We start from the raw sequence: 22,137 nt of genomic DNA on the forward strand, positions 1-22,137 counted from the left end.
GCCGGACGCGTATTCTATGTGACATTTCCTCGGCTGACACAGGCTAGGTGACCAATGTCTTATCGGCCGTAGGGAATTATATCTCTATTTCTCCGCGATCGACCCAGCATAAATTAGCGAGGCTTGATTGAGTACTCCGATCATTGTTTCTCTGCTACGGTGACATCTCAAGTGTGCGATTCGCCGGCTGGCTTGCATTTTCTATTTATCTGGCTTGAAAACATAGTCCCCCATATAAAGACATGAGACGCCCAGCGGGTCTCTGCTTGAAGGTACACAAACACAACGGTCTAGACTCGCTATGTCGGGGAATGTCTCGATGCTTCTGGGCACATGCTCTAAAGCATCACCGCAAGACTCATACTGGAAACTCGATGAATTTGCGAAGCATCCACGGTCCAGTGGCCTGTTATACTTGACATCTTGGGCCTTTTGTATAGTTCCAGAAAACTTCCTCATCTTTCCCAACAATCCTTTGCCCAATGCACCCCGATCCTCTTCAGGAAGCGAGGCCCTGGTAAAGTGGCGATGGCTGTTGTATATTGATGATTCGTACACACTCCCCTTTCTCCTTCCTTGCTTTTGAACGTCGAAAGTAAACGCCGGCCGGCGGGGACGAGTCCAGGCCAGGATCAGGGATCGTAATGGGCAGCTACTGTATGCAGCAGGTTGCCAGAACATAGGGCTTCCAATGTACTTGTCCAAGAACAGAATCAACTTTCGTGCTCGCCTGCAACCAAAGCCATAAACTTCATGAAGCCTTCGGCATCAGTGTCCGTACACTCTCCGCCTTCGCAGCCTTCTCTCCATCTCCTAACTTTCCCGACTCCACGGTTGAATCCTTTTTCTGCAGTCCAGGTTCCACGATTGTTGTGATGATGGTGATGGTTATGGTTATGACCCTGACGGTCGCCGCGATGGTAAGTGCTGTGCTTTTGCTCTGCGTTCCATTCTTCCTCTAAGGTGATATTGTAGATTTCTCGTAATTTGAAACGAAGATTGGGATATTCTGCAAACAGTTTTTGAATTTCTGCCAAGGGTATGAGTCCTTTTGCGTTTTCTTCCTGCTTAGCAAGATTTTGCGGATCATCAGATAGCTGTTCTGAGGAATCTTTGACTGCGGATGAATCTTGCTTCGGGGTACAGTAAATTTTGTGCGACTTTGTACAGCCGAGAGAACAGCTTGACGCAGGATGTGAATTAGCCCACGCACAAGACCAAAGGGGGCAGAAGACAAACCTCAGCAAGCCGCATGTTGGGCACTTGTATTTGGATGCTTCTTTCGAGCATACTTCACAGGTGGGCATTTTGTCCACAATCGTTCTGCAGTGATTGCGTTGATAAGAGGCAATTAATAGTACGATATAGCCAAGTCAGAAGAAAATTGCCTCCAACGTGGTCGCGGTCGGAGAGAACCAATGTTTGATAATAGAAATCTCGACAATTTTTCGTCATGCATCATGAATGCCTTTGTGGTCCGTGCATGAGGACTGGGTAAACAACCCCTTCAAGTTTAGTAGGCCTCAAATTTGAGAGATTCGGACCATTCAAGCATATATGCGGATATTTTGTATTTTGGGCATATTTCAGCAGAGAAACAAAAGTGCAACGTTAAATACTATAGGGATAGTAAAGCAGGCATCTCACGTGCCTTTGACGTCAATGCCTTCCATGCAAATTCTCGCCGGCCGGTTTGTAATCAATTTAGGTATTTTATTCACCGCAAACCTCGTCACGAAAACCTCGACATCAACACATCCCAGTGATTGATTATACAACCCTTATACAATGTCAGTACAACAAGTATCGTGGAGTTTTCTCCGACGCACAGTCCAGCGATCGCAGAGCCTGACGGCGACGATTGACGCTGCTCGCTTCGTCACCACACGGAGGTCTATTCACTATGCGCGAAGCAGTGTATCTGCCATAACACCATCTCAAAAACGTCGCAGGCCGACTCTACATCTGAATCATCAGACGTCAGGTCTACCAAAGATCAATGGACCGTCTACGGGCAATAAGCGATCTATATTCATCCAGACGGAATCGACGCCGAACCCGGATGTGAGTCGTTTTGTAATTCAAGTTTACATTTTAGTTTTTGGATTGAGAATGACTGATTGACTTCTGGTAATTGCTACAGGCTCTCAAATTCTTGCCTAACAATCGTGTCTTGCCGGAGAACTTCTCGACCCCCTTTCTAGAATACTTGTCTCCGAGGTCAACTCTCGCTCCGCCGCACCCTTCACCACTAGCAGCCAAACTACTCAATATCGAAGGCATCTCATCCGTCTTCTATGGACCTGATTTCATCACAGTGACCAAGTCAAGCGACGTCAACTGGGCGCATGTCAAACCCGAGGTCTTTAGTCTGATCACCGAGGTCGTCACCTCCGGCGAACCGATTGTGAATACCGTTGAGCACACATCCGGCGCACAAGATGCACAGGAAGGCGGCGGTGAGGATACCCTGGGATACAATGAAGAGGATGACGAAGTAGTCGGAATGATCAAGGAGTTGTTGGAGACTCGCATCCGACCAGCTATCCAGGAAGATGGAGGTGATATCGAGTTTCGTGGATTTGAGAATGGAATTGTCCTGCTAAAGTTGCGAGGAGCTTGTCGTACTTGCGACTCGAGTACCGTTACGCTTAAGAATGGTATCGAGTCGATGCTTATGCATTACGTGAGTTCTACACCCTTCCCAACTTTGGGAGTCTTTTAACTGACAGAATTGTCTACAGATCGAGGAAGTCCAAGGAGTACAGCAAGTTCTGGATCAGGAAGAAGAAGTGTCGATGCACGAGTTTGCCAAATTCGAGGAGAAATTGCGACAGCAAAAGGGTCCAGGTGCTACGGCGTCATCTCCAGTAGATGGGGCCCAAGCCTGAAGCCGACTATGAACAAGCTCCTATAATAATCCATGTGTACTTTATTGATAGAATGAAAAACAACACTCTCATCTGATATGAATCATCCGTTGTCTTGTCAGGATAGGAGAACATGAAACTCTTCGCCACTCCCACGAAACAAGAAGTTCAACTTGCCACTCTGCTTCCGTGGACCGAGAATTGGTGTATCCTTAGCAAGAAGGTTGAGGCTATGTTATATTGCACCGGGAGCTAATCACACGTGTTACCATTGTTCACATAAGACCTGTGAATACTCTGTACGTAGTAAGTCATGATCTCTTCTGTAATTAACCCTGGTACTACAGTTGTCAACATGTGACTCCCGGATTTCTATCAGGACTGTTTTCTTCACCTCCACATCAACCCAAGTCCAATCAATATCCATGGAGTATGTATATCCATCATTTGGTCTCCATCCATGGGTAGTCTGACTACCCCTCGCGCCAGAGTTTTGGGCGCTCCATGCCTCATGCGAGTCACCTCCGATTCAAGCTTACCCCGAACTCTCCGTCATTGTTGTATACATTCTCATTGAGGTAGACAACCTCCATTCATATTTTCTTTGACTCCCCAACAATTAATTGTCGAACGAATTACCGCGGCTCCACTGATGATGCATCCAATCTTTTTCCTAGACATATTGTGGGGTAATGGTTAGACAAGGTAGGTACATACATCCCCCTCCTTTTGGAAGGGCTCATGCTCATTCTATATGTGTGTCTTCTTTGGCGTGCATGAATCAGCAAGTCCAGAAACCTCGCCTAGGCAGGCATTTACGAAGTACTCCGTACAGGGAAGTCTGAATTCTTGCCTGGGAGGAGCGAAGAAGATGTCTGAGATAGATGCTAGATTAGTCTTGGTTTAGGCTACAATTACCCCGGAAAATGGGCGTGTCAGTTCAGTCAGGTGGCTGGGACGAAAATCCCGCACCCTTTTTAGCTTGGGATTCGTGATTGGCGGGCTGATCTGGAGAAGCCTTAGGCTTCGCTCTGCACCTCTGTGTACCTTCGTAATTGTGTATAACTGACGGGTCCTCGGAATGCCTTGCATGGCCTGTAACTATACTCCGTACTCCGTACACGAGAGTTCCCAATACACAGACATAACAGCCATGATATAGATCTAGGATATTCTTCAGATTGATTGTTGTAACTGTGCGTAGTACTCGTAGTAGTACAGGAAATTACAGCGTAGGGTTTGTCCAGTGCAGTGTCCACTCCGCGAGTATCTAGATGCAGGTGGGGTTGTATTCATAACAATGGCTTCCGGTCTGTAATTTATCCAGAGGTCGTGTGCGTTGAGCGTCCCATAGGTACCTCATCCGCCTGACTGGTCGTACCGAATGTGCCATTCCTTGCCACCCGAGCATGCTGTTTTCGTTGTGAAAAGACCAAGAATCGCAAGGCGATGTGTCCTATCCTCGTAGTATGTAGGTGTTGTCCTGGATAACCCTCGTCTGTTCACGTTGGTTGGGATGTTCTGGAGCTGGCGATGCCCTCTTGTTCTCCACTTGGTCTATGACCATGTCGTACGTATGAGCACAACGGACTAGCCTAGCCTGGGACTTTGATGGACTCTGCGGGGACAAACGCAGCCAATTGTAGCATGCACATCCAAGTCAGAGCGGGTACCGGCGTTTCTGGTTGGCTCGTTGGACAAGCACCCCGGAACCGACCAGTGACTATTAGTGGCTAGTCAGGCAAGTGCATCTCCATCCTGTGCCATACAGAAGCTGCTGAGTGCGACTGAACTGGCAACTTGCTCTTTCCTACTGTCTGGACTGTCTCTGTTCCGTTGAGGGAAGACTCACGAGAGCGCTCCTTCCCCGCCTGCTCCAACTGCTGCTCCATGATGTTTTCGGTCTTGGCGCCTTCCCAAGCGACGGGCGATGATCTTGGGTCTTTTCCCTTAATTCCTTAATTCCTTAATTCCTATTCTTAATAACTGCAATAATCTGCATGGAATGTCCTCTCATCCAAAATCCTCAGCCCGCGCCCAATTACTACGCTGTCGCATTTTTTCTATGAGCGATTAACCGGGCCCATTGGTCAAGCATCTATAATTCCTCCTCACCCATTCTGCCATTGTTTTGCATCGCATCCAGTGTCTTCTCGGCACACGGGACAGGTACAACAGTGACACCGAGTTACTTACTGCCTTTCTGACTAAATCTGCGCGGAGTACGTCGCTTAGTTCTGTTCTGTCTCCTCCATACCAGAGCTCTAGTGAGTCTAACAAATACTGTGTACCAGGCTATCAGATTTACTAGTCTAGACAGACACGGTGCACGGGTCTCTAGCGCGCTGCATTCGCTCTAACCCCATTGCTTCTGGGCTGGATCTCCTCCTCGCGACGCTCCTGCACGGAAAATACGGTCATTTTTAATCAAAAAAAAATTAAAATAAAAATAAAATTACGGAGCCCCGATACATTGCGCGAGGACGTATTTATTGTACACTGGACCAGAAAACAGACGCGAATTCCACCAGGTGCGGAACACCCCATTCATAATTTCATACATGCATACATTTACCCCATAATCCATCCATTCCTCCCTTTTCCCTTTCTCCAGGTCTTACAAACCTGCCGCGCCACCACCTCATCACCCAACTCGATGCCACGCCGCCTATTTGCCCCCCTCCCCCTTCTTGTCTACATCTGACCCCCCTCTCCCGGATTATCTTATTGTGTTCTTCACAATTTGCTTTTTTATTTCCTTCCCTCTGCCTATCCACTTCGTTATCATCTATTGGACAAAGGAAGGAATCGAGCAAGAAGAACTTTTGTTGGCGTGGTGAACACTTGTCTGCCCATCGGATTACCTCCCGACGATTTACCTAAACCATCTCCAACTCTCGTGACTGACACCCGTTAGGGGAGCGGCAGCTTCAACGTCAACGGGTTGGGATTTTTTCTTTCCAAGTAAGTGGCGCTTTACCAGCTCATGTGATCTCTCGAATTATTATGGCATAGAAAAACCCGTTACTGCTATTGCAAGTTCATATATTAATTCGCTTGCGATCTATAGATTCTCCCAAGATCTGAAAATGCGCTGCTTCTATGGTGCGCATCACCTGTTGGCGCCAGTTTGCAAGTAGAAGCGCATTACCACAACCCGCGATCTCGTCCCCGACGCTGTCCGTTTTCCTCGTCTGACGGCGATAGCTATCCGAATTATCCTTCGTCCCGCGATTTCACGAAATCTCATATTTGCGCGATATACACATACATTAAATAGGCACCGATAGCAAGGAAACTGCGCCCCTGAGTCTGGTCGTATTCTCTCCTCGTCGCAGGTCATCGATTATTGGAGAGCTGGCAAAGACCTTGTACATTCTTTGATTTCATCCGAGATAGACTACAGGATAGAAGTTGTGCCTCCACTAGGTAGAGTGGTAGGTATGTGGTCTATTCGCTGAGAAGCTCTATGCTAACGGCTCGGCATAGGTATTCGTTTGTTTTCGATTGTTTTTCACGAGTCCGGGAATTGATAGATTGTACTTCTTGCTTCACAGGTAAGAACAACCCCCTCCCACCGTCAATGTCGCTATCGTCTGCTAATCAACTAATCTAGCTCGCTCCAACTTTGAATTTGCCTCAAACTGAGTTCAACAAAGTAACTCATATACAAAACGCCTAATTACTTTATCTGATTTCAAAGACCTACCCTACGGACACTATCCTGTTGAGCATTGTCAATTGAAAAACCAAAACCTCCATTACTTTCTCGATCAACATGGCTGCAGGAACTGACAAGCCTGTTCTACCCTCCAAGGCTGGGGCCAACTCTGCTTCTGGGACCAACGCATCCATCCGGCTAGAGAAGGGCAAACCCGGTGTCAGACGCTCTACCCCCGATTCCGAAGCCCTCACATCTTCCGATGACGAATTTGAACATCTTCACCACGTAACCACGGCTCATACTGCGCCCATAACGAAGCCAGCTCGTCGCACATCTTGGCTCAACGAGGTTCCACAAAATCTGCCGCGAAAGGCTTCGTTGACAACTGCAGGGTCTCTTGCATCTCCCGGCTTGATCCCTACTTCAGCAGCTGCGGATCAGCCAGGTTGGGCCACCGCCACGAGCCCTAGTTTGAACAGCTCCATGTCCTGGGGCCATGGAGGCAGCTTCCCCTGGGCTACTGGCATCTGGACCTCTGAGACAAGAAAAGAACCACCAACGAGATTGACCGAATTGAGCCAGTCGCCGACAATGCCCAGTATGGCAGTTACAAGTTCCGGCGCCGACGAAATACTCAGCCCTACCGCACGGTCTATGACTGGTGAATCTTCCATTCCATTTACTATTCCTCTTCATCCCACTCCCAAAACCTACCGATCACAGTCCTACTCCGTCGGCCAACTTGATCCGGAGACTATGAATTTAATGTCGACCGTGACAACCAACCAACTCGGTGGACTGCGTGGACGGCCTGGAAACCAGGTTGGGGGACTTCAGCATCGAACCTCCCGGCCCAGTATGCTGGAGGATCTCGGTCATGACCCTGCACTTCTAGGGCGTGTGCAAGAAGACGACGTTGATGATGCAGAGAATGACGCCCAATCGTATACTTCTAATCAAGCACGAACGATTGAGCAGTTGACAAGAGAGAATGCTCTTTTGCGACAAGCCGCCCGTTTCGATGGAGCTCGGCTGAGAGACCGTGCTGTTTCATCCGCTTCCGTTAATAGTAACTACTCTCTCCAGAATGGTCTGCACAGTCTGCATCGTATCCAAGGTAGTGTACCAGAAGAGTCTGATCTTGCCGTGGAGGATTTGGATGAGCTCGGTGACATTCCTGGGTACGGTGGCCTTCGGAACAGCGGTCGTCGAAGATTATCTGAACATTCTGCCAACATTGAAAGACAGCTTGCTGGCTTTGGCTCGCTCGAAAATAGGCCTCTAGAAAATCTCAAGCGAGCTCACTGGCAAACTTCTCTTGGCTTTGGTAGTATTGGAGAGTTATCGCAAAGCAGACGTCATTCATTTGCCGATATCCCCACCAGACATGGTTCAGTTGGGTCAATCGGTGAAAACCCATCGCAATTGGGGTCACGGTCAGGTCTCCACGATCACGAAGATGAATTTGCTAGTGCTCTTGAAGGAGCACTCTCAACGCCGACAGCTGAAAATCGTCAGTCTAACCCGCTCTCGTGTATTAACCTTTCTCTGTCTCTACAGTAAACTGACCGTGACTAGCTTCATATTATTCGTCTCGTGATCCCCTTCGGGGTGAACTACCTGCCTCCCTACATCAAACCTACAATGTATCTTCAGCGTATGGTCGACAACATTCAGGACTAGCGCAACCTCACCAGAACCAGCGGTTATACATCGTGACATTCAAATGCCACCGTGCAGATGTTTTCTATATACAGGAAGACACTGGACTTCAGGTCAACCCGGGTAATTTGGTGATTGTTGAAGCAGACCGTGGTACAGATCTCGGAACTATTCAGCATGCCAATGTCACCTGGCAAGAAGCGAGGGAATTGAAAGAAAAATTTGCAGAAGAGCACTACAAGTGCTTAATGATGTTCTCCCGTCAAAACCAGAGTGGAGCATCCCATGTGGTCAATTCAGGTTTGGGAGGGCGAAGTGCTGTTGGCGGAATGAGTCCGACTAGTACCCATGGATCCCATGAGCCTCAATCGACAGAAATCAAACCCAAATTGATCAAGCGACTTGCCCAGAACCATGAAATTTTGACTCTCCGTGATAAAGAAGGAAACGAAGCGAAGGCCAAGCGCGTCTGCCAACAAAAAGTCGTTGAGCATAGACTTAACATGGAGATCCTTGACGCTGAATTCCAAATGTAAGTCTCCCATATGGCTCCCTGTCTGTTCGTTTGACTAATTGTCTATAGGGACTGGAAGAAGTTGACTTTCTACTATTTCGCCGACTCCTATATCAACTTCAATTCCTTGGTTACGGACCTTTTCAAAATCTACAAAACTCGGATTTGGATGTCTGCGATCAACCCGGCTTCCTTTGTCACACCAACTGCCGGGCTTCAACCTCCAGGAGTTGGACCCATAGGCTACGCTCAGGAACCCTCAGCTGATCGTCGACATCTCCATGAAAGTCGAAACTTCAATATCTCGCATGTATCCCAAGCACAACCCAATCTCCGTGATACTCTGGAGCGAGGTGAATTTAACGGTGGTAATACAATTCTCCGCAATGCTTACGCAGACCCATACCAAGGGTTGGGCTCAGGTGCTCGGCAACACGATACGGCTTTTGGTCACGGTAGTCCGACTCATGATCCCTTCTCGCCGATACCATCGAATGGGTACGGTTTCCTAGATCCAGCGGGTTCAGACTACATCAGGACAGCCGCCAACGGCCAACGGACTGAACACCCTCAAGCAGACTGGGTCAGGGGTTTCCAAGGTTTGTCACTCAACTCGTGATACATCTTGAACCTTTCGCGAAAATCATGAAGAACGTTTCTTCAACACCCTTTTTCTTTCGTTGCATTTTCATTTTTCATCTACAGTTATAAAATTGTCCTAGATTCTCGATTTATATTTTCAAGGGTAGATTGACGAAGAGATCTATAACCTGTCCCTCCAGATACCTCATAGACTACGGTGAAACTTCACTTTTACAATTTTTCAAATTTGTATGACTTGGTTGTACTGCGACTGTCAATGATGCTTCTATACTTGATGACTTATACTTGATGATGTCGACTTGTCTCTTTGTCAATTTCTCATGTTCCTGTCTTTCTCTATATCTCTTGGCCATTCTTTTACCTCTCACGAGTGGCGTTTACGTTTTCTCCCAATGTTTGATCTTGTTAGCTCACTAGAAAAGACAATATAACGATGGTACTGATTCATAACGTGGAGACTATAGTAGCTTGGAAAAAGTTGTTTTCAATTCATCTCGCGAGGACCTCAAAATGGAAGTGGTTACATAGTACGCGTAACCTGGCTCTTTATGACTGTAAGTACACTTAAATCAAAGCAAATGCATATGAAATTACTGGTCTTCTCTAGTGGTCTGAATGATTGATTATATTGTTGCTATGGCGATGTAGTGCAGTTGTCCCTATCGCCAGTTATTTGGAGGAAATGACCCAGATGTATCAATAGGGATGAGTTTAGGGGGAAGAGCGTTGTTGTGTCGAATTGATATTATCATAGACACTCGATTTAGTGGCGAGGAGTCAAGAATCCCGATTCTCGTTTCGTATCTTCCTCGAAGCTGTATGGATCACAACAGCCAATCATATTCAAGTCTGATGTTCATTCTGGCGGCACGTGATGTGGCCCACCACTTGTCATTTTAGACTCGTCTGATTGGCTCCATTCCCCAACCGCACACCCTCGCCTAAAATTGTTAGCGTCCCACACACAGTCCACCAAGAGAAAGATCTTGAATCTTTTCCTCCCCGTCTCTTGACCTGCGAATAACGACAATCACGCCGACAATCGACGACCCCAAAACGACAAGGTATGCTATATCTTTCAGCTCCTATGGTTTCAATTCCATTTAATTCTTGAATTGTCGACTGATCCAATTGGTGTGACAGATGGGTGCCTTAAAATACGTCGAGGAGCTTCAGAAGAAGAAGCAGTCCGATGTCCTTCGCTTCTTGTTGCGTGTCCGATGCTGGGAGGTGAGATCCTACGACCCTTGAATGTTTTTTCTGCTTTTCTATTCGAGATTGCTTTATCGGAAACCTGCCGGGATATGGAGATCGAAGAAGACAAAAGTCTAGGGAATACCGTGAAAATATTCTACTCTTCGAAACATTCAAACCGACGATACCCCATTGATTCTCATGGAGTATTAGGCAGTCTGAAGATTTCCAATTTCTCTTTCGAGAAACAAATTTCCGCTCCGGTCCAGGTGGATGTGTGGCACATCGAAATGGAGCAGCACTCTTTTTTTGCTGCTTGTGTCTTGCTATACACTCGTTGAACTTTGCTGAGAGTGCATCAATATAGCTCCGTCAACTTAATGTGATCCACCGTGCTTCCCGCCCATCCCGCCCCGACAAGGCTCGTCGTCTCGGATACAAGGCCAAGCAGGGATACGTTATCTACCGTGTCCGTGTTCGCCGTGGTGGCCGCAAGCGCCCTGCTCCCAAGGGTGCCACCTATGGTATGACTTCTCGCTAGAAGGAACCGCAATTGGGAGATGGCTAATTTGTGTTTGAATACAGGCAAGCCCACCAACCAGGGTATCAACCAGCTCAAGTACCAGCGCTCCCTCAAGTCCACCGCTGAGGAGCGTGTTGGCCGTCATGCCGCCAACCTGCGTGTCTTGAACTCCTACTGGATCAACCAGGACTCCACCTACAAATACTACGAGGTCATCTTGGTCGACCCCCAGCACAAGGCCATCCGCCGCGATCCCCGCATCAACTGGATCGTCAAGCCTGTCCACAAGGTGAGTTTCTGAGATACACAATCACATTGAACTGGGTCTGACAAATTTTATAGCACCGCGAATCTCGTGGTCTTACTGCCACTGGCAAGAAGTCCCGTGGTATCCAGAAGGGTCACGGCTACACCAAGACCAACGCTGGCCGAAGAAAGACCTGGTTGCGCCACAACACCCAGAGCTACTGGCGCTACCGCTAGACGTGAGACACCTAAAACTGGGTGGTGGACGATGGAACTATGGTACCTGGTTGCTATCTTGCACTTGTGTGTTGGGATATTTCTGGGATACCGTAGTAAAAAAATTCATTATCATTTCAATTATGATTCATTCTATTACTATTACTGAGGATTTCCAGCGTGTTATGATTGGTTTTAACGACAGGTGTCGTCTTGTGTCTTGATTTCAAAGTGTGACGACTGAAAATAAATAAACGTCAATTGATAATATCACGTCTGCCCTCTAAGTCATTCAGCCCAAGTAGTACCATGAGAGATCAGAAGGTAAATTAAAATTTGAAGCTAGCCAGCTATCAATCCTTTAGACTTAGCTTAGTAGTCGTACTACACAGTACGTAATTCTAGTCGTAATTCTACCTCTAACTTAGCGTATGAACATGTCTTACCTTCACTCTGACATAGCGGAAGACCCACCACTGGTCACAAGTCCGGCTATTGCTCTCTCAGGTACCCAACCCACTCTCCTACAACTTCTACACATTCTTGAAATCAGGATTTCTTTCTCATCATCATTAGTTCGTCCTATTGACAGAAGGAAACTGAATGTTTCACTTCGATGTGCTCGCTGTTCACTGTGTTTTATTCCGGGCCGGACCCTCCTGATTAACATAACTCGGCATCTTATTCTTAGACGCCCTGCTCGGTCGATTCGTCCCATTTCGTACGCATCACGTTCTCCGGACATTCTCTCATCAATCAATATCGTACATATTATTAATCGTACATATCATTATTGGCATCTCTCGTCAAGACCCGGGAAAGTTGGATACGTGCCATTTATCATCATCCTCACTATTGGGTCTGATACTATATCTGCTTCTCTAATCTGCATGCCGTAACCCTCGCATCACAACTTCATAGCTTGACTCAACCTCGACCAAGCCGATACAATTTCACCCAAGACTCATTGGCATGATATAATCGAGCTGGTATCGAGAAGGAAGCGACCGAACGGACATTATACAGGAAGGAGGGAAGGTCGAAGTAGAAGGGATATATATCTACATTATCAGCAAAATACATGCATCGTCCACATGCCGACGTGGCCCTCTCGAATCCTTCCGAGCACGTCGTCGCCGAGCTCGAATTCCAATCCGGTTCACGCGCCGCCGCCGCCATCGTCAACTCATCGCAACCCGATTGACATAAATCGAAGTGCAATCATCGCGATAGACTACAATGTGCCCATTCTCTTACCAACAGGAGCCCCCGCGGCGACGGCGAATACTTCGACATCGGCATCGCGAAATCGACGTCGATCGCATGCACGTTCTATTAGTCAGCCGTTCCCTTCACTGATGAATCCTAATGCGCCTCGGAAGCTCGATAAGAAACCGACCAAACGGGATTTTGGTCTTGATTTGGACTTTGATTTTGAAGATGATGGTGCTGCTGCGGTTGGACTGGATCAGACGCGGAATGCTAGCGATGACATGGTGACGGGAAAGTGTATCGCATGCAATTCGACTTGTCGTTGGCCGCGAAATGTTCAAGTCTTTAGGTGCACGATATGTTTGACGGTTAATGATCTCGAGCCGCACCCCGCTGCAAATATAAGGGATCGTTACGATGATGTGAAAGATGATGCTCAGCCGCCGCCTCCGCCACCTCCTCCGCCGCCTAAAGATGGTGCACCTGAGGTTCCACCTGGTATGTGAATTTGAATCTAGGTTGAAGCACTGCGTACATGTTCTGACCTATCTAATAGCCCCTATATCTATTGAGGAAACAAGGCGGATCACAGAGACTTGCCTGCTTAGGTTCCTTCACAGCCGCTTACCTGGCAACCAAGATCCAAAATCTGTACAGCCGGAGCAGCGACATCGCGAAATCAGCAATGGACGACAGGAACCAAAGACGGATGAAAGGCAACCTGTGCCCTCCAATGCTCCATCTGTGATTGCTGATACTAGGTTCCTTTCACCTCCTACTCGTGGATCAGGAGATATGGAACGAAACGATGGACGCACTCGTGTTCGCTCGAGTTCGGATACGCCACCCATATCACAAAGAAGAGGCCATTCTGCACAAGGCAGAGAACGCTCCCCATTGCACGTGAACACAGAACCTGCAGATTACAGAAGTCGTTCTGAGACCCGGCGGTCCATTTTTAGACCTTTAGAGGAGTATATCATCAAATCATTCGCGGGCTGCGATTGCCTCAATAATTCTTTTATGACTGCTAGTGCTCTCCGATCCATGTCAAATGCGGGGCTTGAACCCCCGAAACAGGCCATTCACCATGAGAATGTACCTGCTCAACAACAGGAGAATGTACTATCCCCGAAGTCTCCTACCTCAGAGACGGTCATGTTTCCGGAGATCGACCCGAAGATGCTGCTTCTGGGTGATTTGGCTGAGAATTCGTCGTGGTGGATGGGTGGCCGGCCGCGCCGTCAAGATGTTAAAAATGTATGTCCTGAAAAACGAGAAAAGTCGCCTCTCCGGCCAAAGTCTGTTGTAACGACAAAGTCGCCGAGGATCGATTGGGAGGAGGTAGCTGAATGGTATCAGCTGATCGTGCATGTCGGGGAAAACTGGAGAGAAGTGTGGAACAAAATCAGGTTAGCGGAACAAAAGCCTGGGCTGGAAGGCCAAACCAAGTTAGATGCGGCGATAGATCTGGGCTTAATTGATAAGGAAATTACCGAGGCTCGAGTACACGCTCAGAAGACCCTGTTGAAAGCCACTGAGAATCTATTGAAGCGTCCGCGACGTCCGCTACGCCGTCCTGAATCGGTCAGATTCCTACTCATCTTACTTGCTAACCCTCAGCTCGTTTACACAAGTAATATCGCGCCAACGGTATCAAACCTGCTTTCGCCGGACGCTATTGCAGACGGTCAAAAATCGTTTCCCAACTTCAGCAGGCGATATGGGTCGGGTGACCGAAAGACATCGACATCTTCCTCGAGTAGGTTGCAATCCGGTAGCCTTGGTCATCATTCCGGGATTATCAAAAGGATTCTCGGTCTTCTTGGGAATCTACCAAATGACTGCCATCACTATCTTGTTGGATGGTTTTCACGCTTCTCCAAAGGCCAGTTTGAGACATTAGTTGATCTTGTCGGTCGATTTGTTACGTATCGGCTGAGCAGACAGCATGGCCGTCACAGTAGCGATTCAGGACAGGCTATCAATGGACTGGTTCCGAATATTCCAGGTGGAATTGAGAGCTCACCTGCTCATCTGCATGCGGTACTTCATGAATCGCGTTCTTCAAATCAACCGAACGAGGATAACAATCGTCGACGGGTGATATACAATACAGAAGATTGGCAAATTCGAGCTGCTGCCCGGGTAATGGCTTTACTATTTGCCGCAAACAATCATGTCTCCAGTTCAATACATAAACGCGATGTTCTTCTCCCGCAAGATTACAATAATTCCACGACGCCTCTCATCTCTCAAAATAAAAGAAGCGGTTCGACCTTGATACCTTTGAATACATTCTATAACACGTTGTTGGATTTTTCAGATCTTGTCTCGGATTTTGAAGCATGGGAGTCGCGGACCGCCAGATTCTCGTTTTGTCAATACCCTTTCTTCTTGAGCATTGCTGCAAAGAGCCGGATTCTAGAGCACGATGCCCGTCGTCAAATGAATATCAAGGCCCGGCAAGCCTTTTTGGACAGCATCCTGAATCATAAGGATGTGAGTCAATATCTGAACCTGAGGGTTCGTCGAGACTGTCTTGTTGAGGATAGCCTGAGGGGAGTCAGCGAAGTAGTAGGAGCGGGGTCGGAAGATATCAAGAAAAGCCTGCGCATTGAGTTTATTGGTGAGGAAGGAGTGGATGCAGGAGGCCTTCGGAAGGAGTGGTTTCTGCTGCTTGTCAGGGAGGTCTTTGACCCTAATCATGGTATGTACAAGACTTGGAAGGTATTGAGGACAAGCTTCTAACGGTGATGGCTAGGACTTTTCACCTATGATGATGACTCGCAGTTTTGCTACTTCAACCCTTATTGCTTTGAATCCTCAGAGCAATTCTTTTTGGTCGGAGTCCTCTTGGGTCTCGCAATATACAATTCTACCATTCTCGATATCGCACTGCCACCCTTTGCTTTCAAGAAGCTCCTCGCCGCAGCACCATCTACAAGTATCCCGGCAGCTGCGCAGAGACAACCGCATACGTCGTCATTGGATGATCTGGCTGAGTACCGACCCGCCCTTGCAAAGGGCCTACGTGCACTATTGGAGTTTGACGGTGATGTCCAGGAGACTTTCTGTTATGACTTTGTCGCACAGGTTGACAGGTACGGCCAGGTTGTCAACGTACCACTCTGTCCGAATGGAGAGAATAAGCCCGTCACAAATACGAACCGCCACGAATTTGTCAGTCTCTATGTTCAATATATACTCGATATATCAGTTCAAAGACAGTTTGAACCTTTCAAAAGAGGATTCTACACAGTCTGTGGCGGGAATGCTCTCGCATTATTCCGGCCAGAAGAAATTGAATTGATGGTCCGCGGTTCAGACGAACCTCTTGACGTACCTACCCTCCGCGCAGTAGCCACATACGAAAACTGGCCGACATCGCAACCCAAACCCAACGACAAGAACAACAAAGACGCAAACACAGAAGCAGAACCCACCTCAGAACCAACAATATGCTGGTTCTGGGACTTCCTCGCCCGATCCACGCCCACAAACCAGCGAAAACTACTTTCCTTCGTTACAGGCAGTGACCGTATCCCCGCCACTGGAGCCGCGAGTCTGAGTATCCGAATCTCGTGTCTGGGCGAGGATTCATCGCGATATCCGATTGCGCATACCTGTTTCAATAAGCTAGGTTTGTTTCGGTATGCGTCCAGACAGAAGTTGGAACGGATGCTTTGGGATGCGATTTGTAATAGTGAGGGGTTTGGGTTGAAGTGATTGTCTCCCTATTCGTGGCGTGTATCTTGTTGATAGTGGACATTTTACATACAAATCTAGAGATATAATGTATGAAAGAAAGATATACTTGCAGCTGTCCAGAGTTTATTTAATATTCAGAACTACGAAGGCGTGAATTGAAACAAATCATAATGAACGCAAGAGGCATCAATTGGTGGTATAGCTAGCCATTTCTGGAAGAAATTGAGCGCCGAATGACAAAAGGGTTCATAGACAAACGCCATAAGCAGAACGAAAATCAATACGAATGCATGCTCGAAAGAGTGTCTGTTATTTGTGTGTATAATATGTACACCGAAAAAGAAAGAGAGTTGAATGTCCTAAGCCTGGATACAGTAGTTGTAGCCCAGCCATAGATTCGAGCAAGCTGCATCCAGACCTGGATTCCAGTCCATGAACTGAGATGCAGAGACGCCGGCGTGTTCCTCGACTTCGAGGCAGTAATCGCCGGAGACAACGACAGTCCATTTCTGGCAAGTTGATACGGCGCCGGGGTACACAGGACCGACCGGAGTGGTAGTATGGGAAGAAGGAGCAGATGCAGCAACGTCAATTGCTGATGCAAGAGGAATAGTAGTGGTGGTGGCGGGAGGTGGAGCCACTGGTGCTGTATCTATAAGTGTGGTGCTTGGTGCAATGAGGTTTGCAGGGACTGGATTAGCAGTGGCAGGGCCGGTGCTGGGGGCAACTGGATCAGTGGCAGGGCCGAGGCTGGGATCAACTGGATTAGTGGCAGGGCCCAGGTTGGGAGCAACTGGATTGGTGGTGGTTATGGATGGAGCACTGGGAGCACTGCCATCGTTTCCAGATAGGAATGTGCCAACAGTGTGGGTGAGAGCTTCGACGTCAGTCTGTTTACATGGGGTTGTACCCGACCATCCCAAAAGACGGTTGGCAATATCCGAGGAATAACATGCAGTGGCACCACCTTGACCCAAGTTGCCACCAGGAGCAACAGATCCCGAGTTGTACATTCGTGCTGCCACGTAGTACTCAGTTGCACCGTTGGCACCATATCTAGATACAGCCTGGTCGAGGAGTTGCTTGAGACCATCTCCATCGGCTGTACCCGTAGTGCCGTCCTCGATCATTTGGGTGATTTCGTCAGCGGGGCATGGAGTAACGGGGGTCCCAGAGTTGCATGTTCCTTTGCCGTTATGGGATTGCATAAGACCTGGATTGTTGACACCATAGTTTGTGGTATGTACTCGTACACAACCGTTGCTCTCCTGCATGAGAATGGCGAGAATAAAACGCGGGTCAACGCCGCTGGATGCGGAGACGGACTTAATAGCGTTGTAGATATCGTTGATCTCGTCCGCGGAATCATTCTCTGCGCCGAAATAGGTGCAGGAACTGGACATGGTCGCCTTGTTCGCGTTGAACATCTCATCGTAGGTTGCGACCCAGTTATCGATGGATGGCCATCCAGCAGCGATCGTTCCATCGCCACCAAAGAGAGTGTAAGCGGACGAGGAACGAGTTTGTAATGACTGAAGATCTGCTACAGCAGCATTGCGAGAGAGAAGGAATGGAACCGGAGCCCCCAAAATGAGTGCTGGTAGACTGCCGGCAGCCAAGATCTATGAAACAGTTAGTGTATGTTCCTAATACGGTACTTGGGGATCTGCATACAGAAAGAATGACAGACATGATGCCTGAAACAAAAACGAAAAAAGAGTGTGAGGAAGTTGGAAGAAGTCTCGCTTGCTTACCAGAAAGAAGAAAGAAGGGGGAAGAGAAGACCCGCTGGGCATGACTGGCTTTTATTGTTCGCTACGACCACATCCTCGAGGTCCTCACCTGAGTCCTCTCGGCGAATGGATTGACACATCCCTTCGTCTAACTAGTGCTGACTCTGCTGACTCTGCTGAGTGTCAGCCTCACCCCCTCGCTCCTGAAACAATCCGTTTTGCTGCGGGCGACTCCGTATGCATCTGGATGGGGAAAATGAACAAATTCAGCCTGGACATGGACTGTTTAATGCGCTCACGGGAGAGATAATTTATTGGTAGATGGCACTAGAGGCACATCTAGGCAGGGGCAGGCCAATGACAGCGAACAACCGAGCGATCGGGGCGCGCGATGAAACAACCGAGAGGGTTAGTTTAGCTGAACGCCGCCACTCAGCCCACCGACAGGCGGTTTGGCTGCGTTGGATGGCTTATCGGCTCAGAGCGTGGTTCCCCGCATCGCCTTGATTGGCGATAACATCGGGTCGAGCGAGAGAGGGAAAAGAATTCAGGAACAAAAGCTAATTAACTGCCTACCAGGACGCTACCAGGATGGTACAATGATTGGTGATGGGGGGATATTTCGAAGAACTTAAGAAGAAAGCATGAGTCGAGGGCACACTCCTTCGAAGGAAGGAAATGAGACAGACGTCCTTAATTTGGAATAAGCTTTAATCAAAATCTTTGATTGAAGGACGAGCGTTGATGCCTTAATTTCATGCGTCATCACGTGGCAGCCAAGTCACAGCCTCAGCCACACAACACTCAGCCACTCTACTACCTAACTTCTCCTTGCCTGACATTTTTCGTAGTGGCTGGCCAGGATAAGTCTTACGAATGTATTCCAAAACGGGCGTCTATCTTGTATACCGTGAGCTTAACCAAGACATGGTGCGGCCTCAAGGGCACAGGGCCAGCGGAGATTTCGACAGCCCAGGACAATCCATTGAAAGTCGGCGAGATCTCACAACAGCGCAACATCCTTGACATCAGGGGAGTATGTCGCTAAGCATCGAGATGCTTTTGCCCGACAAGGACGCCCGAATGTAGTCAGCAAAGGTGTCGGATCCGGTAGCTGACAGTTGGACAGTGTGGGATACTGGTTGGCGATTGACCGTCAATTGAGCTTAGACAGGTTGAAGGAGACAATGCATGACTAGGTTTGAAAGGGATCAAGATCCGGTTGAGGGATGGCTGGAGAGTTTTTGAGATGTTCCGCAAGGCTGGTTTGATTCTGTGAATATTTCCTCGAATGGTAAGGTAGCCTGCGGTCTTACTTTAGCAAGTAGAAGGGCGTCCTCGTGTTACGCGTTCATTGAGCCCTAGGAGGACGGTTGTACATATTATATAATATAATAGCATATCAAATTTTTAAAAGATTGTTGGGGCTGCCGCAGTGTACACTGTACAGAATATCCGGGTTTATCCCTTGCCTGAGCACATTTACGTATATTGAATACCGGCCTTCTCTTTCCCTACAGTATTCACGCATTGATTCGCACACATCGTTGATCATGGGACCGGAATCTCTCTCAAATTGATCCGAGTCTTCTTCTCCTGACCATGTTAAACATAAAAATGGTAGTATCACCTACCACAAAATTCACACCGAGCGCCCCTGATTACATTACTGTACAATCATCTTTTTTTTTCTTTCTCCCTCGTACAAGCCTTTCTTTGTTGACCAAAAACTGACACCGGAAACCGTGGTCGAGAGTCGGTATGCGAATGGTTTGTGCGAGGTTATCAGATAGATTAAAGAAAGACCCTGGACTACTATCCAGTCGGACGCAACAGTCGCTGTTGGCCGAAAGTGTGACTGCATGGCTTGCTCGGTTTGAAATCGAGATGGTGGGATGTTGTATGTTCAAAACATACGGTATGCGTATTTCCGATAATGTACAGAGTTTCCGTCAACTATAACATTACGGCTAGGCACTGTAGGCAGTGATAGATAGCGCCCGCTAAAGTGACGTAGGGGCGTTTTTTGGCGTTTTGTTGGCGTACGAACTGTAAGTTTGGTATCCACCGGGCGCCTTCCCCAGGTTCAGTCAAACAGTGAGAGCAGACGCTTCACTACTTCTCTTTCTCTTTCTCTTTGTCGCCCTCTTCCTGTCATCTCCCTCTTCTCAATCCCATTTGATCTCCTTCCAATATCTCCACCATATTTGTGATTTCAGGTCAGTCAATTGAATCGAATTGAGTTGCTGCATGACATTTGCCTAGACGGACTCCTCCCCCACTTAGCAGCCAAAGCGGGGATGGTCTTGCCCTGCCCTGCTTGCCAAACAAACTGACATCACTGGCTCTGCGCTGCTAACACCGTTGCATTCAACAGACAACATTTTATTCTCGCGTCATCTTCAAATATCCCTCATCTTCCAACACTCACAGAGAAAATCTTTCAGAAGAAATTGACATTGCACACTCGCAAAAATGGCGTCCGTTCCCAAGACCATGAAAGCTCTCCAGTATGTGTACACGTGCTTTGTTTCGAATGCAATCGTTGCCCCTCAGTGCTAAACACCACGTTTTTCTGCATGCAGATACTCGAAGCCAAAGGAATTCGAAATCGTCGAGATTCCTGTGCCCACTCTTCGCGACAATGATGTCTTGGTATGCGCCTCCGGAGTTTCTGATCTTGCTAACGGAGTTATCTGTAACCATTGTCGTTGCACGGATTGAAGAAATTTTTGCTGACTTGTGATACGACTTGGATAGATCAAAGTCAAGGCTTGTGGTGTTTGCGGAACTGATTTGCACATTCACGAGGGTGAATTTCTTGCCAAGGTATTTGGAGTCCCTCGACTGTCTTGACGGCTGTACGCTGACATCGCCTGTTTGGTAGTTCCCTCTCGTTCCTGGTATGATAATATCACATCCCAAATAACTCGTCGGAACACCATTAATCATTCGTAGGTCATGAAACTGTTGGTGTTGTCGCTGCTGTTGGACCCAAGGTCAAGGGTTTCGAACTCGGAGACCGTGTCGTTGCCGACAACTCAGAGCTCTGCGGTGAATGTTTCTATTGCCGCCGTGGTGAGGAATTGCTCTGCGAGCACTTTGAAGCTCATGGTGTCACCATGAACGGCGGTTTCGCCGAATACTGCGCATATCCTGGTGAGCACCTCCATCTGTACCGTCTTATCGACCACCACTGATTATGTTCAGCCGGCCGTGTCTTCAAGATCAAGAACCTCAGCGACGTTGATGCCACCCTCCTCGAGCCTGCTTCGTGCGCCGCACACGGACTGGACAAGATTGCTCCCAAGATGGGCTCCTCTGTTCTCATGTTTGGTGCCGGTCCCACCGGTCTTGTTCTCTCTCAGATGTTGCGCCAGAACGGTGGTTGCCACGTTGTTGTTGCTGCTCCCGAAGGTTTGAAGATGGAGTTGGCTAAGCAGCTTGGTGCTGGTGACGAATACATTTCTCTCTCGCGTTCCAACCCGGAAGTGCAGTTCGAGAAACTAAAGAGCGAGAACCCTTACGGATTCGACATTGTTGTCGAGGCCACCGGTAGCGTCAAAATTCTCGAAGACTCTATCAACTACGTCCGTCGTGGCGGTAAGCTCGTCGTGTACGGCGTGTATGCCAGCAAGGATCGCGTCAGCTGGCCTCCTAGCAAGATCTGTAAGTTTTCCATTTCGGTATCCGTTCTATTATAATGAGCAGATTCTGATGTTTTAATAGTTGGTGACGAAATCACTATTCTAGGATCCTTCTCCGAAACCTACAAGTTCCCTGCTGCCATTGACTATCTTGACCGAGGCAAGGTTAAGGTTGGCGGCATTGTCAACAAGACCTTCAAGCTCGAGCAGTGGGCCGAGTGCTTGGAGGCCATGCGTAACAAGAGCGCCATCAAGGCTGCTATCACTTTTGACTAGTCGTCAATCATTTGGATTCCTCCTGTCGATCACTTTGGATCAGACATCTTGTCAAATTTTTGAATG

At 48.1% G+C, this 22,137-nt stretch overlaps 7 protein-coding genes across 7 annotated transcripts; 5 read left to right on the plus strand and 2 right to left on the minus strand.

Moving 5' to 3' along the window:
- Positions 1-713: 713 nt before the first annotated feature.
- Positions 714-1,307, minus strand: EYB26_008241 (uncharacterized protein; the record flags this gene model as incomplete). The annotated part of the gene is made up of 2 exons (XM_054267497.1): positions 714-1,182; positions 1,240-1,307. 2 exons carry the CDS (start codon positions 1,305-1,307, stop codon positions 714-716), a joined length of 537 nt encoding a protein of 178 aa, XP_054123472.1.
- Positions 1,308-1,788: 481 nt separating this feature from the next.
- Positions 1,789-2,891, plus strand: EYB26_008242 (uncharacterized protein; the record flags this gene model as incomplete). The annotated part of the gene is made up of 3 exons (XM_054267498.1): positions 1,789-2,064; positions 2,144-2,686; positions 2,745-2,891. The coding sequence occupies 3 exons, from the start codon at positions 1,789-1,791 to the stop codon at positions 2,889-2,891; spliced, it is 966 nt and encodes a 321-aa protein (XP_054123473.1).
- A 3,757-nt stretch (positions 2,892-6,648) lies between these two features.
- EYB26_008243 (uncharacterized protein) lies at positions 6,649-9,329 on the plus strand (the record flags this gene model as incomplete). The annotated part of the gene is made up of 3 exons (XM_054267499.1): positions 6,649-8,047; positions 8,113-8,728; positions 8,780-9,329. 3 exons carry the CDS (start codon positions 6,649-6,651, stop codon positions 9,327-9,329), a joined length of 2,565 nt encoding a protein of 854 aa, XP_054123474.1.
- Positions 9,330-10,456: 1,127 nt separating this feature from the next.
- EYB26_008244 (uncharacterized protein) lies at positions 10,457-11,513 on the plus strand (the record flags this gene model as incomplete). Its single annotated transcript, XM_054267500.1, has 4 exons — positions 10,457-10,543; positions 10,875-11,031; positions 11,093-11,319; positions 11,373-11,513. The coding sequence occupies 4 exons, from the start codon at positions 10,457-10,459 to the stop codon at positions 11,511-11,513; spliced, it is 612 nt and encodes a 203-aa protein (XP_054123475.1).
- Positions 11,514-12,586: 1,073 nt separating this feature from the next.
- Positions 12,587-16,433, plus strand: EYB26_008245 (uncharacterized protein; the record flags this gene model as incomplete). The annotated part of the gene is made up of 3 exons (XM_054267501.1): positions 12,587-13,202; positions 13,261-15,414; positions 15,469-16,433. 3 exons carry the CDS (start codon positions 12,587-12,589, stop codon positions 16,431-16,433), a joined length of 3,735 nt encoding a protein of 1,244 aa, XP_054123476.1.
- Positions 16,434-16,774: 341 nt separating this feature from the next.
- On the minus strand, positions 16,775-18,107 carry EYB26_008246 (uncharacterized protein; the record flags this gene model as incomplete). Its single annotated transcript, XM_054267502.1, has 2 exons — positions 16,775-18,037; positions 18,090-18,107. 2 exons carry the CDS (start codon positions 18,105-18,107, stop codon positions 16,775-16,777), a joined length of 1,281 nt encoding a protein of 426 aa, XP_054123477.1.
- Positions 18,108-20,623: 2,516 nt separating this feature from the next.
- Positions 20,624-22,071, plus strand: EYB26_008247 (uncharacterized protein; the record flags this gene model as incomplete). Its single annotated transcript, XM_054267503.1, has 7 exons — positions 20,624-20,658; positions 20,734-20,803; positions 20,909-20,977; positions 21,036-21,051; positions 21,107-21,307; positions 21,359-21,817; positions 21,878-22,071. 7 exons carry the CDS (start codon positions 20,624-20,626, stop codon positions 22,069-22,071), a joined length of 1,044 nt encoding a protein of 347 aa, XP_054123478.1.
- Between the last annotated feature and the right edge of the window lie 66 nt (positions 22,072-22,137).

The sequence above is a fragment of the Talaromyces marneffei genome, chromosome 6 (assembly GCF_009556855.1).
Source record: "Talaromyces marneffei chromosome 6, complete sequence".
Lineage (NCBI taxonomy): Eukaryota > Fungi > Ascomycota > Eurotiomycetes > Eurotiales > Trichocomaceae > Talaromyces > Talaromyces marneffei.